This window comes from Xenopus laevis, chromosome 8L (assembly GCF_017654675.1).
Source record: "Xenopus laevis strain J_2021 chromosome 8L, Xenopus_laevis_v10.1, whole genome shotgun sequence".
Lineage (NCBI taxonomy): Eukaryota > Metazoa > Chordata > Amphibia > Anura > Pipidae > Xenopus > Xenopus laevis.
The window spans coordinates 52,258,808-52,273,894 of record NC_054385.1 but is presented as its reverse complement, the minus strand read 5'-3'; the positions used below and the strand labels follow the sequence as shown (position 1 = coordinate 52,273,894).

At 36.6% G+C, this 15,087-nt stretch overlaps 1 protein-coding gene across 3 annotated transcripts in view; it reads left to right on the top strand.

The window, feature by feature from the left end:
* Window positions 1-3,072, top strand: part of LOC108698445 (protocadherin-11 X-linked) — an 826,544-nt gene extending 823,472 nt beyond the window's left edge. For all 3 annotated transcript variants that reach the window (XM_041572768.1, XM_041572769.1, XM_041572767.1), the window contains one exon: window positions 1,265-3,072. In XM_041572768.1, coding sequence (XP_041428702.1) covers window positions 1,265-1,650 — 386 coding nt within the window. In that variant the 3' untranslated portion in view covers window positions 1,651-3,072. The remainder of the gene's footprint in view (window positions 1-1,264) is intronic.
* The last annotated feature ends 12,015 nt before the right edge of the window (window positions 3,073-15,087 follow it).

Here is a 15,087-nt window from a genome sequence, read left to right as displayed (position 1 = left end):
ACTTGTCAGATGTTGGCATCTGACAATTCTCAAGGAACAAGGGGTAGGCAGACAGAAGAGGTACATGCCTAGTGCCCCCAACCACCACCACTACTGTTTTGCCTGATTGCTCATATTGTTGCATTATCACTGTAATACCCAAAAGCAAAGTGGACTGGTTACCCTTCCATTTCCGCATAAATAAATATACCTTCTTAAAGGGATACTGTCATGGGAAAAAACATTTTTTTCAAAATGAATCAGTTAATAGTGCTGCTCCAGCAGAATTCTGCACTGAAATCCATTTCTCAAAAGTGCAAACAGCTTTTTTTTATATTCAATTTTGAAATCTGACATGGGGCTAGAAATATTGTCAATTTCCCAGCTGCCCCAAGTCATGTGACTTGTGCTCTGATAAACTTCAATCACTCTTTACTGCCGTACTGCAAGTTGGAGTGATATCACCCCCTCCCTTTCCCCCCCAGCAGCCAAACAAAAGAACAATGGGAAGGTAACCAGATAACAGCTCCCTAACACAAGATAACAGCTGCCTGGTAGATCTAAGAACAACACTCAATAGTAAAAACCCATGTCTCACTGAGACACATTCAGTTACATTGAGAAGGAAAAACAGCAGCCTGCCAGAAAGCATTTCTCTTCTAAAGTGCAGGCACAAGTCACATGACCAGGGGCAGCTGGGAAATTTACAAAATGTCTAGCCCCATGTCAGATTTCAAAATTGAATATAAAAAAATCTGTTTACTCTTTTGAGAAATGGATATCAGTGCAGAATTCTGGTGGAGTAGCACTATTAACTGATGTGTTTTGTTTTCCGATGACAGGATCCCTTTAAGAATCTCCACCTTTTTAAAACCACATTATTTTATGAGATGTAGATTTTAAGCTTTGTATCTTATAAAGATGTGCTTTCATTTGGATAATTGAGTCCTCATTTGGGGCTTTAATGTTCACCCTTTTATGGGTTTTATTTTATTTTTGTAATTTGGTTGAGTAAGTCATCTCACCCATAAGGGGACATGTATCACTCTATAACCCTGAGAGAGCTTATCTGATCAAGAGGTATAGCCTCGGCACTACTTGTATATTTCACATTTAAAATAGTACAAGCTAAACAAATCTCTTATTTGTCAACGTTAATATCCCATCATGATACTTAGTAGTTATTAACCATTTGACATTTTTGTTTTAATATTCAAGAAATTTAGAAAATATGTTTTACTTGCATAAAGAAATGCTAATTGTTAATGTTTATTATTTGTTTCAGCTATTGAAGTCAACCTTCAAAAAGCACTGGCAGAAGCCTCTGAGACCTGCACACAGGAATGCCTCATCCTAGGTCACTCTGATAACTGCTGGATGCCACCATCATTAATGCAATATCAACAATCTAATCCTCCTTTGCCATCATTTGGATTTCAGCAAGGATGGGGAAGAGGAACTAGACCTGATGGAGTGCACACTCTTGGAAGACCTGGGACCAAGGATGACATTGACAAAGGGTCACCACGACCTCAGTTTTACAACACGTGTGAAAGACACTGTACTAATGATGATCCAGTGAAGGTTATTCCCCTGGCAAGCTTCACCCCTTGCCAACAAACACCAGGTTCAGGGAATAATTCAATATTTGTACACGAGCACCAGCTCTAAGAAATATGTTATATAGCAGCTATTTTCATCTTTCTGTGTGTCAGATGTATATAGTCAATGCTTAACAAATCTCATGTAAAACATGTAATCATGTAGAGGAGTGAAATCAATCAAACTTGCATTTTAGCATAGCATTTAATATACAGTATCTTCACTAGCACTGCTATTTGTCACATAAAAAAAAAGAATTTCCACCTAATATACAGTAGAACAATGGTCCTATTGGTCCCATGGTTTAAATAGTTTAGCATTGCACTTGTTTAACTTACTAAACATACACCATTTAAACCCTGATAATATCTATATAAATACAGTAGATTCCAGCACATCATACTCTCACTCAAACGTATTTAGTTGACATATTGTATATAGCACATTTAGTCTTGTTTTGCATTTAAATGATACGGACATACAAAACATGCTGGCTTAGTGATTTAATGTCAAGCTTTTAGTTTCAGTAAGCAACTCCAGCTATATGTAAAAAACTGTCACAGCTGTAATGGTGTGGATTAACGTTTCACTAGAGATTTCTTTATTTTTCTATTAGATGCACTGAAACCACTGATCTGGTCTGAAATAAGTTCAATACAATGAAAGGATGTACATTTCTTAAAAATGCAGTTTAAATTCTACCTATTTGTAATCCTGTGCAGCCCACAAGTGCAGCACTGAAAAATGATTGCTTTGCAATTTTTATATATTAGTTACCCCTTGGAAGGACTAGCTTGCAAAACAGACATTTTTTATTTTGACTTTAGTAAAATACACTCTTTATTCAGCCACAGCTTAATAATTATTTTGTTGATTAATATTAAAACTGAAATATCCAGTGTGTGGAAAACACAGTGCAGGCAATAAAGATTAGAAATGACAGTTATAGCAATCTTGAACTTGTGTTAGCTAGACAGTAGCTCTGCTATATACACTTGGCTGATCTACTGTAGATGAAAGCTGCAGTTCTTAAAAACCTGGAAAGTAGTGATTGGAGAATGTGTGCTGAAAAATAAACAAAACGCATTGAAGTCAATGTGTCAAAATAATTCTGATGCGCGTCAATTTTGACACGATCGACAATTTTTATACGTGCGACTATTTTGCCCAAATGCATTAAGGTCAATGGGCGTCCGAATAATTTTTGTGCAAGAGAGTTTTTAATGCACGCGACTATTTCGTTTTCCATTGTTTTCCATTTGTTGCTGCAGTTTGCGCAAAAATTCGCTGTGAATTCATGTCTGGCAAACCCATCACTACTGGAAAGCTATGGGTTAATCTATTTCTAGTCCAAAGAGCATATACAGTCTAGAAAATATTTTGAAAGTCTTTCAATCTGGTTAGCGCGAGCAATATATTTGGAGGCCCATTTATCAACATTTTAGTGGGTTTAGAGGTTTTTGAAACCACAAATAAACAAATTTTCTCTAAAACCACAAATGTCATGTAATTTATTAAAAGATTCAAATACAAAAAGCATGGACGATAAAAAAAAGCTTTACAAACTGAATAAAAATACAAAAACCTTGAAAACCTCTAATTATTATAATTATAATTCCAGGCAATTATTAGCAAAAAAAAAATTGTAAAAAAGTAATAGAAATTTGAATATTAATAAATAGGACCCATAGTATTGTACTGCAAGTACAAATAATGGAAGTATTATCAACTAGGTAGGTAGGTAGGCAGGTCCAGGAGTTTTTCCAGATAAGGGGTCCTTAATTTGAATCACCACACCTTTAAGCTAAAACATTCTGGGGGCATAAGCTTTCTGGATAATTGGTTTCCAGAAAATAGATCCCATACTTGTACATGGCTTATAGAAGCCGGTTAGAAGAATGAAAGGCCTTTCATGTTCACTTTTATGATGCTGAACATTCTCCATACTCCAGCCCTATCTACTCTGAATCTGTTTCTGAAGATAGAGAAGGCCAGTAAATCTTATAATACATGCGAAAGAGTTGCCAGTTCAGAAATATAAATTTGTTATGCATTAGATTCCATCTAACATTCATGTTCTTTTTTTTTGCAGTCTTTGAGTTCTGCACTTGTATAAACATATCTCGTTTAATGCAATTCTGGGGTTGAATTATCCTTGAAAGGAATATGTAAGCTGGACCATTCTGGGATGTGCCTAGTTAAATGGATCATGACAGAAAAATAAAGAAATCCTATGAATTTTGATTGGATACATTTCTGTGTAAAAATTGTTAATATAACCTAACCTTGTAATTTTCAATCAAACCTTTGTGTGAAATGCTGTAATTTATCCGCTTGTACGCCTATAGAAATTTCACTTGTTGAAGGATCCAGATGAATGCTAAAACAGCTTTTGTACTCTGTGTGCCCAGCAATTATTAGTAGAGTTGCAATTTTGATATTGTCCCCACTGTAAAATTATGGGAAAAAAAACGATGTTTTCAATGTGCAAAAAAAAAAAAGTTTCACTTTAACTTTATAATAATAGTCACCTGCAAAAACCTCAGTATTAATATGTGTATATTTTTTCTCTTTTTTTTATATAAGTATATATAATTCTCCTGTGGCACACTGAATTCAAGTTGCATGTATTACCTAGAAATAAATGTTAATTCTTACAGGACTTGAATACATTAGCTGTAGTCTTCACTTCAGATGTCATGTTAACTTTCTAACTGTGTTTCTATGTCAGCAATAAATAAATGTTTCAAAATGTTACAGAAGAGTTTCTAAAGGATATAGTATATTATGTATATTTTATTTATGAGCAACAAGGTAATTGGGTATAGTGAACGCATGTATTGAATTTTTATAGGCATATTTGATACCACTGAAGCATTCAATGAAATACAATGCAGGAAGAATTTGAATTATTACAAGGAATTGCCAAGGTGCTCTATCCTTATTATAATTTGATCTATTCTGTATTCTACTTTGACATGACTCTCTCTTTAAAATACTTTTCAAACATGGCTTTATACAGACACTCATAAAATAAGGTCCTCTTTCAAAATGCTGTCCACGTTTCAGCATCAGCTGTAGTTTAATGGAATATAGAGGGATTGTAAGTTGACTGAAGGTGTATGATTACACAATAAAGTGATTCTGACAGCTGCAGACATCATTTCACTGTCCTACAGATCTTTACACACACTCTATATATTTCCTCCATTTTTATTCTATGCCAGTGGATCGGTGGTATTTTTTTTTTTTTAGACATTCTTTCCTACTTCATAAGTAGGAGAGCCCATGGCTTGACCCTCTGGTTATAGAAGAGCTCAGCACACTCAGTAAAGACATAGTAATCATAGTTTACAGTATGCACTGCATTTTTTAATCTCCACACTTCATTGTTCTGTAGCCTAATACAACAGCACATACTTGGGCATCATCAACCCCCATAATACAGTCAAGATAAAAAAAAAAATCTAGTAGAAACATGATACATTCTCAATATAGGGTAGAGGGAGGATGGATTCATAGCAAACTTTTATTTTGCCCAAAAAGAGAAAAGGGAGTCATACAGGAACATCTTTATTAACGTTATTACCCAAGTGTATGTATAGTAAAACATGATCAATCACAAGTTTTAGTAATTAGCTATATCCATACTTCTGCCAGCATGGCCAGCTGCCAGTTTAAAAAGTAAAGTAATATTAAAATGAAAGAAGAACTATTGAATAGCAGAGATGGCTTGGTCTCAATGCAGATACGTAGGTGACACAGTGCAACCATAATCTATAGATCTGATAACTCTAATTGGACTAATGTTTGGGCTAGATTTCCTAATAGAGAAAATATTCTATGTATACAGTAGGTATGGGATCCATTATCTGGAAAGCTCTGAGTTACGGAAAGGTCTCGCATAGGCTCCATATTAATCAGAATTTTTAAACATGTTTTCTTTTTTCTCTATAATATTTGATCTTGTACTTGATCCAAATTATAAAATAATTTGTATTCCTTATTGGAGGCTAAACCAGCATATTGGGGTTTTTTAATGTTTACATGATTTTCTAATAGACTTAAGGTATAAAGATCAAAATTACAGAAATCTGTTATCCAGAAAACCCCAGGTCTTGAGAATTCTGGATTTCAGGTCCCATACATGTGCTATTATTATTATTGTTATAATACTCGTATTTATAAAACACTAACAAGTTCCTCATCACTGTACAATATATTGGGGTATGCACTGAATGGAATGACGTCTGTGAATTTACGCCAGCATCAAAACTCGCATTTCGCAAATTTTTCCGCTGTTTTGTGAATTTTGTGGGAAATGTGCAAATTTTTCGGCGAAGCTAAATGGGACAAATTCGTCCATCACTATTTAGAACTGTGTTTATCAAATGGTGAGCTCTAATGTTTACCCATTGAAAAAATACCATAGGAATCAATACAAGGTAGATGAGTTTTTATTTACAGTATTATGCTCTCAACTCAAACATTGATAACCCATAGAGTTTACAATATGATCATTTGATGTAGCTTCAAAGTTAACATTTATTAAGATGGCCATTAGAGATGGACGTATGTGTCCCATTTCGCTTCGTCAAAAAAAAAAAATCGCAAAACGGAAAATGAACATTTTTAAAAACGTTGTGCGCAGGTCAGAATAAATGCAAAATGTTGCATTTTCACATAAAATTCTTTGTGTGCACCACAATTTGTTGTGTGCACTGGCCTCAAAATGTGTATGCATGCACACAGCTTAGAGGGGACATTGTAATCACCTCTGAAAGCAGCTACTTGGATTGGCTGTAGCATGCAATAATAATGAATTCATATGAACTGCACACTCCTGCAGAATGCACATAATTGTGCCCCCGTAGACACATCAGAATGTAAGGCACAGATTTAGGGTCATTTTGACAGTGTTACCATTCAACAAGCGACGTCAGAAAACATGAGACGGAGCCTTGTTTCGCTCACATGTTCTCACCTCCCACCTTAGGTTGCCTGCTAAAGCCTGGTGAGCATCTTATCTTTTAAAGGACCCATTTATGCAATGGCAGAAAACATGATTAAGAGTAAGATCTTTTTATTATAACACTGACTATGAACAACATCTTTGAATGGCAATAAAAATGCCCCATAATGGCTGATGCGGCAAAGTGCTTAACTGATGTTTTGAAGCATTGTAGTGATATGCGGGCCAACTTGCTATCACCAAATGCAGGTTGCAAACAGGTGCAAGCCAAACTTTCATCTGTAACCGTCCCTACTGCTAAGTATGAATGTGCACTATGCAGATGCAATCCTCATTACATTGGCCAGCTCATTTCTGACATCATCAGGGGAGTTGTTTATTATTAGGTACAGCTGTACCAGGTAACAAAAACAAATTTGTGGCAAGTTGTTATAGGTTATTTCAAGTGTGTATATTTGCACAATGTTAACTAGTGACTTCCTCCTATGTGAATGCACATAATGTGTATGTCCACAAACAATAAGTAGGAAAAGCAGCCTGAACTCCTAGAACTATAATATAAAGTCTTTCTAAGCATAGTTAGCCAGAGATACAGCAACACTTGCTTTTCCTATGTAACAATAAAACAGCATTTTAGACAGAATGCACAGTGCTTCGGATATTTTAGTTTGAAGTTGCAGGAATTGCCAGGTTTGCTTTTTTCCCCATGAATATAGATACAATTTCCTGATTTAATTAACAAGCCTTTTTTCATAACATCTTAATTAGTTTTTCTTCAATATTGCTGCTGCTAATGGTCAATTTCCCTCAGCTTCTAACAGTAAAATTCTATTTTGATGCGTGCAATAATTGCAGTTTTGAATGATTGGTAGTTTTTTTCCAAATTGCACATATTCCACTTATACTTTTGGGAGGAATTAGATTAAGCTCCATTTGCATATTCAAAAATAGGGGGTAAATGCCCTCTGACATTGAAAGTAGACATTGATTATGATGTGTTAATAGGTGTTACGGGAAGATAATAAAAATAGAGCAAACTGAATTCAAGTGAAATGCATTTCTGACATGTACAAAATAACAATTTGCATTGTTATGATTATATTATTTATATGAAAAAAACATGTTTTAGTTTATTGCTTGTTTGTAAGTATGTGCATACCCTTTCATCTCCAGGTTGTTGAATTCTCTCCCTAAAGCCCAAACTCTCCCCACTCCCCTTTACAGTTACGGAAGCTACATCTCCTCTTCACTTACTTCTGTTCTGATCATTTGACTCTTACAATCAGGAAGGTGCCCATACTGTCGCCATATAGTCGCCATTCATTTGGTGTGTGGGTTGATCATGCATAGGGTGAAGAGAATAACCTTTGACCTTTGCATGACAGTATTTCAGACCCTGTACAATGCATTTTCTTGTTTAAAAACAAATGTTAAATGGCTTTAAACTTGCTTAACCATAAACTTTACTAACATTTTGCTGGGCTACAAGGTCAAATATACAGCTCTCCAACAGGTGTCAAATCATATTTGGGGCTGCAGCTCAGCAGCATCAGGGTTGTATTCTCAGAGGATAATTAATTTCAACACTTTGCAGCACCCTCCAGGGTCAGTAAATCCTCTAATCAGAACTACATGTGATCTGTGCGAATCCAGCTCCATGTGCAATTTCTTCCATAATTAGTGATGGAAGCATTAATCACAGTGAACCAGAACTGAACAACTAAACAGCATGTCCTCCCTCCTCACGTTTGATTACAATGCAATTTTGGGAATACAGTTCTTAAAATTTCTGTATGTTAAATAACATGATGATTCCTTGCCAAGCTGGGCCAGTGGAGTGCCCTAGGCAACCCTGCAGCTGCGTCGGACATTCTACCCCTGCACATGCACACATGCACAAACAAGCGTGCTCACAGGTGCAAACAGGCTTGTGAATGAGTACTTTGCTTGGGGGGGGGGTGGAAAACCACCAGTCAGTGAGGTGACATGGGCCCAGATTAGGGGTAGGCAACAAAGAAGGTATGTGCCTTGCACCCACAGAGTTGTGCCTCTTCTGTCTGCCCCTAGTTCCAGCCCTGTTCTCATTAGTTGATTTTCTTGCATCTCTAATTAAGTTAGTTAAGTATATAGGGTTCCCTTTTGCAAGATACACTTTAAACCTTAAAACAGATTTTTTTTGTTTTGCACAAGATGCAAAGCCTACCTTGCACCTGTCAGCTGTATAGGAGCAAGTGTTCTGAGTCTTACACATTGAAATTGGAGCAGTTTTCCAGGGTATTTATTCCAGGAAGATCGTATTTACAAGTCATTCTGAATTGAGAAAAACAATTGGATGACTGGTGAAACGTCTTCAATAAAAACACAGAAAGTCCAGTTGTTTTGACTTATTTCTACAGATATACAATGACCTGGTTGAATGAGACTCTTCACAAACTTGACATTTATACAATTTATGTATTTTTGTACATTAGCTCATCCTTCAGGTGCTTAGACTGGCTTGCATAGTAGATTGGCAATAGTAGTGTACAAATGGAGACTGACATCCCACTGAGCCTAGGAGTCCTACACTTCCTACTTAATATCAGACATTGTCCCATCAGATGTTGAACTGATAACACCCCTCTCTACATACCCACCTGTGAGTGTGTCAAACTTACTATTATACTAAGAGAGAAAAAACACGATACACAAATTTTTGGTTTATAAAAAAACAAATTCTGTGCAGCCATGAGGGCAGACATTCAAGAACAGGATACACAGTAGATAACTGATATGTTCTAAAGAATCCCACTGTATACTACAGAGCTCTTCTGTTATCTGTTTTGTAACCTGTGCCGTTTCTCCTTTTTCAGCTTTGAATAGCAGCCCCTTTGGCTATACAGCAGCTTCTTTATATAAACAATAGTAGAGTTTCTTTAGCAAACACACCAGTTGTACAAGTGCAGGGTAACAGTATTTTATATTTCCATTACTTAAATACACTATCATGTTTTGGTGTTACTGTTCCTTTAACACAAATTCTACACAAGGGGTTCCACTTAGATAATAGAATATGAAGTGCCATATTGCCTCTCTTTCTGCTCCCCATATAGTACTCTAAGGGGCAGATTTACTAAGCTCGAGTGAAGGATTCGAATTAAAAAAACTTCGAATTTCGAAGTGTTTTTTGGGCTACTTCGACCATCGAATGGGCTACTTCGACCTTCGACTACTACTTCGACTTCGAATCGAACGATTCGAACTAAAAATCGTTCGACTATTCGACCATTCGATAGTCGAAGTACTGTCTCTTTAAGAAAAACTTCGACCCCCTACTTCGGCAGCTAAAAGCTACCGAAGTCAATGTTAGCCTATGGGGAAGGTCCCCATAGGCTTGCCTGTGATTTTTTGATCGAAGGATATTCCTTCGATCGTTGTATTAAAATCCTTCGAATCGTTCGATTCGAAGGATTTAATCGTTCGATCGAACGAATAATCCTTCGATCGTTCGATCGCAGGATTTGCGCTAAATCGTTCGACTTCGATATTCGAAGTCGAACGATTTTAGTTCCTAGTTGAATATCGAGGGTTAATTAACCCTCGATATTCGACTCTTGATGAATCGGCCCCTTAATATATGTATGTATGGTATGTTTCTGAAGTGACCAGTGATCAGGTAATAAATGGGTTAAATAACAGCTCAGTATGGAACCCAAGTAGAGGGAGCAAGAAATGGCTTTTTTCATAATAATAAACTGTGTAGGGCTCATTTACTAAGAGTGAAGAATTGTATCCAACAGCGTAGACCATGGCAACCAATTAGAAATGTGCATTCTACAGCACAAGAAGCAGGTTATGTAAACTAATTGCCATAGTTTACTGCACAGAGCCAAATGTTCCCAGTGTTAGTAAATGAGCCCCGGCAACTTCAGCAATACATAACAAAGAAACAATCAGCGATAGATAACTGCTAAAGAAACAGCAGGCACAGGTAAGCATAATAAAACGTGGTTCTAAGACAGCAACAAAGATAATGAATAGCTTAATGGGGGAAATAAAAGAACATATTTTTTATCTTATACAGTATGAAGATGCTCTGATTTTTTACCAAGAGAGCAGCATAAATACAGTTTAATTTCAGGAGGCATAATGATCAGAATAATGAATTTATAAACAATTAAACATGAACATCTAAAGCAAATCCTTTCTTTATTAAATATTGTTTAAACATCTAAGCCCTAGCACTGCCTTTAAAATAATGAATTCAAATCAAATGTAGACATGTAAAATGGAACGGCTTCAGAGAAAATAACATCTAGATGAACAGTGGGACAAAAGCATCTGAAACGGAATATTACAAATTTAAGTACCTTCCCTGATTGTATGTTTCACTATTTTGTATCCTGCATTCTAGCAGGAAATCAATTATGGTTATAAAAAGATGTGGCTGCAACATCACCAAAATACACTGCCTAGATATAGAAAAAAGAAACTTCCCAAAGTGATAGAGAATGAAAAGGATTACTTTGCTATGCGCATGAAGCTTTTTGCTAAAACCTGAAAGTGCTTCTGCAAAATGAAACTCAGAGAAGCCCAGGGCAATGACGACATATAATATTATGTACATATTGTTCTGATTATAAGGAAGAAGTTGAGCTCCTCCTGTAATTTAAGATCAAGATTGGCATCTCAAGTCTCATTTTATGCTGCAATTTATTTGCCTACCTTCACTCGACAATCCTTTTAAGAAAAGTTTTTTTTCAGTTGTTTGACAGGTTTTGCTTTTAATATAGGAGTTGTAGTTTCTGTTAAATAAAAAGATGCTTTGTGGTGTGCGTTATTACCCCCAAAGTCTATAATCTGTCAGAATAGAGAAATATTAGTTTAGAGAAAGTACAGCTAATTCATTTGTCTCTCCTCATCCAGAAATGGTAGAATGGGACTCACATGCAGAAATGGTAGATTGAGACCCTTGCATTGAAATGTAAGATCATTTCAATAAATTCAGTTCAAAGTTGTTTGTAATTTTACAATAAAATAACTGAAGTGAAAATGAATAAACTATATTCAAGAACTCAAATTTTTCTCTATTAAAAATGGCATCATGCATGTTGCCTTCTTTCAAAACAGTTATGATCACATTTAAGGGCATATGTATTATGCCGTGTAAATTGAAATTCGCTGGCAAAACAGTGTAAAAAGCTGCGTAAAATAAACAGTGAATTTATAAAGGTGTTTTTTATTTTACGCCATGAGACTGTCAGATTTTCCACCATTATTTTACATTGCTTCAGACCTTTGTAAGTAAGTTCCGGTGGATGTCACTCTATAAGGAAAAAAATGTGTAAAAAATTAAGCTGTTTTTTATACAGTGAAGCCTGCTGATGTGTGGTGAATTATCCCGTCATTTTTTACACCACGTAATAAATCTGCCCCCTAGTATTTGCTAACATGATTAAAGAGAGATGTTAACTTGGGGTATATACACTGTAAATGTAGCAAAAACTGTGCAAAACTCCAATACTACGCTGTTATTGTTTTAGTACCATATATACTATGCAAAGCAGAAATATTTCTCTTTACACATCTGGCATTTAAACTACCATCATGTATACTACTAAAATAATTGTGCAGCAGTCATTGTCACTGAAACAAACACAAGCTGTTTCACAAATAGTTATACCTACACACACACAGACACATAGGTATGGGACTTGTTATCCAGCACGGTTTGGTGTTGGTTCATTGGTGGTTGATTGTATAAAGCACTTTCATGTTTTATTGTTGTATTTTAATAAAGGCAATTTTTTTTATTGTTCTTCAGATTTACACCCAGGTATTTGATTTCAATTGAGAAGTGTCCAGGACAGGAAATGTGCATTCACTACATATAGTAGATAATAATAGAAGTACTTAATCTGGATACTTTATCCATCCATTACAGCAAAGGGGCATACTAAACTGACATCCTTCAATGTATTTGCTATAGAAGAAAAAAAAAATCATTGATTTTTTATTTGTCCAATTGAGAGTGATTCTATCCAATGTGTGGATGGAAAGAGAGAACAATAGAGAGAGATGGAGAGACAATATAACCCTCCTACCGTATGTCTGATAAATATAATAGCTGCATCTTTATCAGTATTTATTACTTTGCAAACTGTATGTTTGTGGTCTTTTGTTACACAGAGACCTTTATAAAACCATGATCTCTTGGGTACTGGCAGTTTCTACCTATGGAATAATTAAACTAACCTTGACTAATAATAAGCACATTTATACTTACCATAATTTACTTTTCCCTTAGTCCCTTTGGCAGCACAATGAGATTTATTTTGTCTCTCCTGCTATGTAGGACAAGTGAAAAGAAAAACAAATATTAAAGGGGTAACCACCAACCCCTCCCTTAAATAGGTGCTCCCAACCACACCCTCAGTGTTTTTTCTGTTCAGTAACCACATATCAGTCAATGCTCAAAAAATTTAATAGGGAGGGATATTTGCTGCCGAAGGGACTAAGGGAAAAGTAAATTACAGTAAGTATAAATTTACTTATTCCCTTACGTCCCATACGGCAGCACAATGAGAACTAGCAAGTAATACGGGTGGGAAATCCGCTATAATGCCTTCTGTATAATTTTACTGCCATAGGAAGCTTCCCTAGAGGCTGATATGTCTACCCTGTAGTGCTGAATAAAAGTGTTTGGATTACTCCAAGTAGCAGATCTGCATATCTGATCCATAGAAACATCTGCCGTCTCGGCCCAAGAGGTAGAGACTTTCCTGATTGAATGAGCTTTAACCTGCAAGGGTGGTTTGAGATTATCCTTTATATATGCCATCTGAATGATTTCTTTGATCCAGCGATTTAAGGATGGTTTAGAAGCTTTCAATCCCTTGTTTTTCCCCGAAAAACGAATAAAGAGATTCTCAACTTTCCTAATGTCTTCCGTCTGCTTTAAGCTTTAAGAATTCTCCCAATATCTAATAGGTGGAGTTGATTATTCTCATCTTGGGTCTCAGGAAGATTTGGCAACACAATTTCCTGGTTGATATTGGAGAAGGAGGCAACCTTGGGTCTAAAGTTTGGTAGAGTTCTCAGAACCACTCTGTCTGTGCGGAAGGTTAAATAAGGTTCCTTTACTGACAATGATTGTAACTCTCCAATTCTTTTAGCTATCAAGAGTAAGGTCTTGAACGACATACATTTCAAAGAGCAGTCTTCAATAGGCTCGTATGGGCTCTCACAGAGCTTGTTGAGAACTAGAGGTAAATCTCATGAAGGAGGTGGTTGAAGAATTCTAGGCCTAATCTTTGAAATTGCCTTTACAAACCTCTTCAATATAGGCATGGATCCCAAAGAACAGCTGATAGAGCAGACATTTGCACTTTAATAGTGTTAACTGCTAAACCTTTATCAAACCCCTCTTGAAGGAATTTTAATATCACAGAAATTTGGGTTTTGTTGAAGCAATTCACCTTTTAACACCAACTTCTAAATAGCCTCCAAATTATCGCATAAGTTCTGTTATTAGACTTCTTCCTAGATTGTACTAGGATATTAACTACCTCTGGAGATAGTCCCTGAGATACTAGAAGGGACCTGTCAATCTCCAGGCTGTCATCTGCAGCCTCGACAAATCCTGACAACAAATGAGCCCCTGAGTTAAGAGAGTCGGAAACTGGGGCACGATCCAGAACTGCTTCCTGGGCATTCTCATCAGAAGAGAAAACCAGCTCCTCTTGGGCCAAAAGGCAGTCACTATAATGGCCTGGACTTGTTCTGTCCTGATCTTCAGCAGAACCTTCGGAATCATGGGTATGGGGGGAAATATGTAAACTAGGCAAAACCCCCAGTTGAATGACATGGTATCTATGAAGTCTGGCTGATCCCACTTGTTTAGAGAACAAAACCTCTGAACCTTGCGATTCTCTCTGGTTGCCATCAGATCTATTGAGGCAACTCCCCATTGTTGTGTGATCCTCACAAACATCTGTTGATTCAGACTCCATTCTCCAGAATTGATCTTCTTTCTGCTCAGATGGTCTGCCAGTTAATTTTTCTCCCCCTTTATGTGTACTGCCATAATAAAAGGAACATAGTTTTCTGCCGAAGATAGGATTTTGAAAACTTCTTGATTCAACCAATGAACCCTGGTTCCTCCCTGTTTGTTTATATACTCTACTGTCTGACAGAATCTTTAGATTTTTCTCCTTCAGATGTTGTTGAAATTCCCAAATCATATTGTTAACTGGTTTTAACTCTCTGAAATTCGAGGACATGGTGCTCCCCCATGTATCCCATGCATCCCATGTTCCCTGTACCGTCATCTGGTTGAAATGGGCTCTCCAACCCGACTGAGAGGCATCTGTGGTCATCACTGCCCAGTTGGTCTGCTGCAGGCCTCAACACGATAAAGGTTCTTTTCGTGTCATGTCGTGTCTCGTGACTGAGACAAACTTTCGTCTCCAAAGATGAAGTCTTGCGATCCCATCTCAGTAGAATTTCTGATTGGAGAGCTCTCATATGGAACCGTGCCCAATGTACCACCTCTA